Source organism: Epinephelus moara, chromosome 7, assembly GCF_006386435.1.
Source record: "Epinephelus moara isolate mb chromosome 7, YSFRI_EMoa_1.0, whole genome shotgun sequence".
Taxonomy (NCBI): domain Eukaryota; kingdom Metazoa; phylum Chordata; class Actinopteri; order Perciformes; family Serranidae; genus Epinephelus; species Epinephelus moara.
The window spans coordinates 232,232-236,420 of record NC_065512.1 but is presented as its reverse complement, the minus strand read 5'-3'; the positions used below and the strand labels follow the sequence as shown (position 1 = coordinate 236,420).

At 46.1% G+C, this 4,189-nt stretch overlaps 1 protein-coding gene across 1 annotated transcript in view; it reads left to right on the top strand.

Annotated features, from left to right (window-relative positions):
* The first annotated feature begins 1,469 nt into the window (after positions 1–1,469).
* Positions 1,470–4,189, top strand: part of LOC126393394 (mitogen-activated protein kinase kinase kinase kinase 4-like) — a 124,554-nt gene continuing 121,834 nt past the window's right edge. The window contains exons 1-2 of the mRNA XM_050049545.1: positions 1,470–1,778; positions 1,954–2,019. Of these exons, the coding sequence (XP_049905502.1) occupies positions 1,722–1,778; positions 1,954–2,019 (123 nt within the window). The 5' untranslated portion in view covers positions 1,470–1,721. The remainder of the gene's footprint in view (positions 1,779–1,953; positions 2,020–4,189) is intronic.

Here is a 4,189-nt window from a genome sequence, read left to right as displayed (position 1 = left end):
GATAATAGAGAGTTACAGTAATCTAGCCTTGAGGTAACAAAAGCGTGGACCAATTTTTCTGCATCTTTTCGGGTCAGGATAGGCCTAATTTTCGCAATATTACGCAGATGAAAAAATGCAGTCCGTGAGGTTTGTTTTAAATGAGAATTAAAAGACAAATCTTGATCAAATATTACTCNAGGATAGGCCTAATTTTCGCAATATTACGCAGATGAAAAAATGCAGTCCGTGAGGTTTGTTTTAAATGAGAATTAAAAGACAAATCTTGATCAAATATTACTCCGAGGTTTCTTACGGTAGTGCTAGAGGCCAGAGCAATGCCATCTAGAGAAACTATGTCATCAGATAAAGAGTCTCTGAGTTGTATTGAGGACTGATGATTGGTGGATTATTGAGGGATGATGATTGGTGGATTATTGAGGGATGATGATTGGTGGATTATTGAGGGCTGATGATTGGTGAATTATTGAGGGCTGATGATTGGTGAATTTCAGAACCGTAAAAAATGTATTGATCCCTGAGGACAAACTCTGATTGATCAGAGTCCCTCTGATGTAAAGAACAGAGAATTATAACAAGTCAGAATAAGAGTATGAAATATAAGTATGTAAATCTAAACTAATAAGATAGAAATAAATGTGTTATGCTATAAACTTAAGATATGAATAAATCTATATGTTGACTGTGCTGAGTCTGTAGGTGTGTAATATGTACAGATGTGTTTACTGTTGAAACTATAAAGTCTTTATTGTCACTGCACAGTGAAATGAGATGTGACTCTCAGGTGATGAATTCAACAACATAAACAACAACATAAAAACAGAAAACAAAGGACGTTCAGTCAGGATTAAAATATAATGCATAATACAAATGTACTTAAAGTGCATCAGAGTTACATATTGACATAGTCTGTCAGTGATGCCCCAAAACTGTGGAACACACTGCAGACACATATCAGAGGACACAGCTCGATATATTTTTATTACGGAAAGATTTAAACGTATCTGTTCACTTAAGTCTGTAACACTCTTTGTGTTTACACTTCAAGCTGCTGCAACTCCTCAAAATCATACCTGATTTCATGATTTATAGCACTCTGTGCTGAATTTCTTGTATGAGGTGACATAAATAAAGTTTATTACAATTATTATTATTGTGTCCAATTATAATAATAATTATGTTATTATTATTACTATCATCATTATTATTTGTATTATTATTGTCATTATTGTTATTATTACATCACACAGTATGAACTGGTGTGTAACATTCAGAAATATAAACTTGTTATAGGCCTACTGTAATTTAGTAGAAGACATTAATCTACAGCTCCCTGTGTGTGTCTGTGTCTGTGAGGGTTAGGGTGGATGTGTGGTGTCCCCCTCGGCCTGGGTCCGGAGCCCCAGTTGTTTTCGGACCGTCCCTGTGTGAGAGCGGAGGGGCGGAGTCAGAGGAGAGGCGGAGGGACAGTGGGCAGAGCCATCAGGCAGAGAGACAGTGACACAGACAGGAGGACACAGAGACAGACAGACAGACAGACAGAGGGATAGCAGGCTGAGCTCCGGCAGTCAGTCGGTCGGTCGGTCGGTCGGTATGTAGCAGCAGCGGAGGATTATCAGAGGATTATAATCTAACCCCGCCGAGGATGAGCCGCTCCCCGGCCGCCTGAAGGAGACTCAAACCCCGCCGTTATTCCGCTCATCTTCTCCGTCTGGACCAAAATGGCGAACGAGTCCCCGGCCAAGAGTCTGGTGGACATAGACCTGGCGTCCCTCAGGGTGAGTCCGGGTCTCTAGGACCGACACAGACCGTTACAGACCGTTACAGACCCTGCGGAACCGTCTCTTTGTCTGAGGCCAGCAGGACGGGCGCAGCCGGCTCACACATCAAACCAACCCTCCGTCAAACCCGCAGAGAGCCGCTCATTAATGTGTGTGTTTGTTTTACACGCAGGATCCAGCCGGAATATTCGAGCTGGTGGAGGTGGTCGGAAATGGGACCTACGGACAAGTCTACAAGGTTGGTGTGCGCGCTCCTCCGTGTGAGTGTGTGTGTGATACTGTGTGTGTGTTACCGTGTGTGTGCGCGCGCGCTCCTCCGTGTGTGTGTGTGTGTGTGTGTGTGTGTGTGTGTGTGTGAAGAAACGGGCGGAAACTGGAGCACCAACACGCAGAGTCCTCTCAGTGTATGTTCGGTCCTCCGGTCTCATCAGACCGGGTCACCGCCCCTCCGGTCGGTTCGGACCGGATCATCTCTCTGTATCTCCGGTTGTATCGATGCAAACATCAGACCTGCTCCTATTTTAGTTCCGACCAGCTCCCTCCTCCTCCTCCTCCTCCTCCTCCTCCTCCTCCTCCTCTTCATCCACATCCAGTCAAATATCCCTCATATCGTGCACGAGGAGCTCAGACCTGATCCAGGTCAGTCCTCAGCAGCTGACCGACTGAGCGCCATTAGGTGGGCGGTGTTTCACTGCGCATTTGTGCACATCACTGACCAGCAGGCCTTCTGCTGTGTGCTGCATCAACACACACGCACACGCACATACACGCGCGCGCGCGCGCGCGCCCACACACACACACACACACACACACACACACACACACACACACACACACAGAGTAGATGGAGGCCCAGAGCTCCTGCAGCCTGATCTCCACCTTTACTGCTCCATCAGAGGAGCAGCTATATCATCATCATCATCCTGCTGTTGCCTGGTAGAACTGAGAGGAAGAAGGAGAGGAGAGGAGGAGAGGAGAGAAGGAAGGAGAGGAGGAGAAGACAGGGGAGGAGGAAGGAGAGCAGGGGAGGAAATGAGAGGAGAGGGGTAAGGGGAGGAGAGGAGGAGAGGGGGAAGGGGAGGAGAGGAGGAGAGGGGTAAGGGGAGGAGAGAAGAGGAGGAAATAAGGAGATAAGGACAGGGTCAGAGGAGCAGCTGATGTATCTGCTTTGGTTTCTGTTGAATTTGAAAAGAATCAGCTGCAGCTCTGTGACGACGTGTGTTGTGTGTGTAAGTGTTGTCTCTCAACATGTCTGCTCCCTGTCAGCTGCTCTGTGGACGTTGTGTCATATTAAAGGTCCAGGTGTGATGATGTGTTGGCAGTGATGTCATCATAACTGTTGTGTTCTGGATACCTCAGAGTAAGGTGTTTATATCTACACAGGGAGCAGGTCCTCGTCTACAGAGATCACCATGTTGCACCACCATGTTTCTACAGTAGCCCAGAAGGGACAAACCAAACACTGACTCTAGATAGAGACGCTCATGTTTTTGTGTCGTCCACTGTCGTCAGCAGCGTTTGTTCATCACATGAAACCTGTTTATTAAGAGTTTATTACTGGTGTAAATCAGCTGGTGAGTGTGTGTGTGTGTGTGTGTGAGAGAGAGGAGGAACCTCTGCAATAAAAACGTCCTGAACGTTTGGATCTGAAGTTCTCAGAGTAAAATTAATTTGGCAGTACATCCAACTAGCCTCACACTCACAGAGAACATGTGACCAGCTCATCGTCGTCCCACAGCGTCACGTGTGTGATCGTGTGAGAGCGACACCTGAACAGCTGATGATTGGTTGACACAACTAAACCATCGTAACCGTCTCAGTGAAGGTCATCTTCACACTCATCATCCTCAACAGGGTCAGGACCTGACAGCAGTTTGTCATCATCACTGACTTGTGTAGCTGTGAGGCTGGTTGGATGTACTGCCAAATGTTTTCTCATTTATAACCCCTGCATACACACAGAGCGAGGCCTGAAAGAGGCGTACGACATTTCATACGTTAAAGTCGTGATGTATAAAAACAACCCTGGTGGAGAAACTCTGACCCATGGCTATAAACATTTAGGAGACAGGAAATTGGCAACACAGATGGTGAGGTGGAGCCTGATTGTAGAAACTGTCTGGATCCTACAGTCTGTTTTATAAACAAGACCTCAGGTCTGGGTCCATGGCGTGGATGTATTAAGAGAACTACGCACAGTGTTCAATCAATCAATCAATCAATTTTATTTATAAAGCCCAATATCACAAATCACAATTTGCCTCACAGGGCTTTACAGCATACGACATCCCTCTGTCCTTATGACCCTCGCAGCGGATAAGGAAAAACTCCCCAAAAAAAACCCTTTAACGGGGAAAAAAAACGGTAGAAACCTCAGGAAGAGCAACTGAGGAGGGATCCCTCTTCCA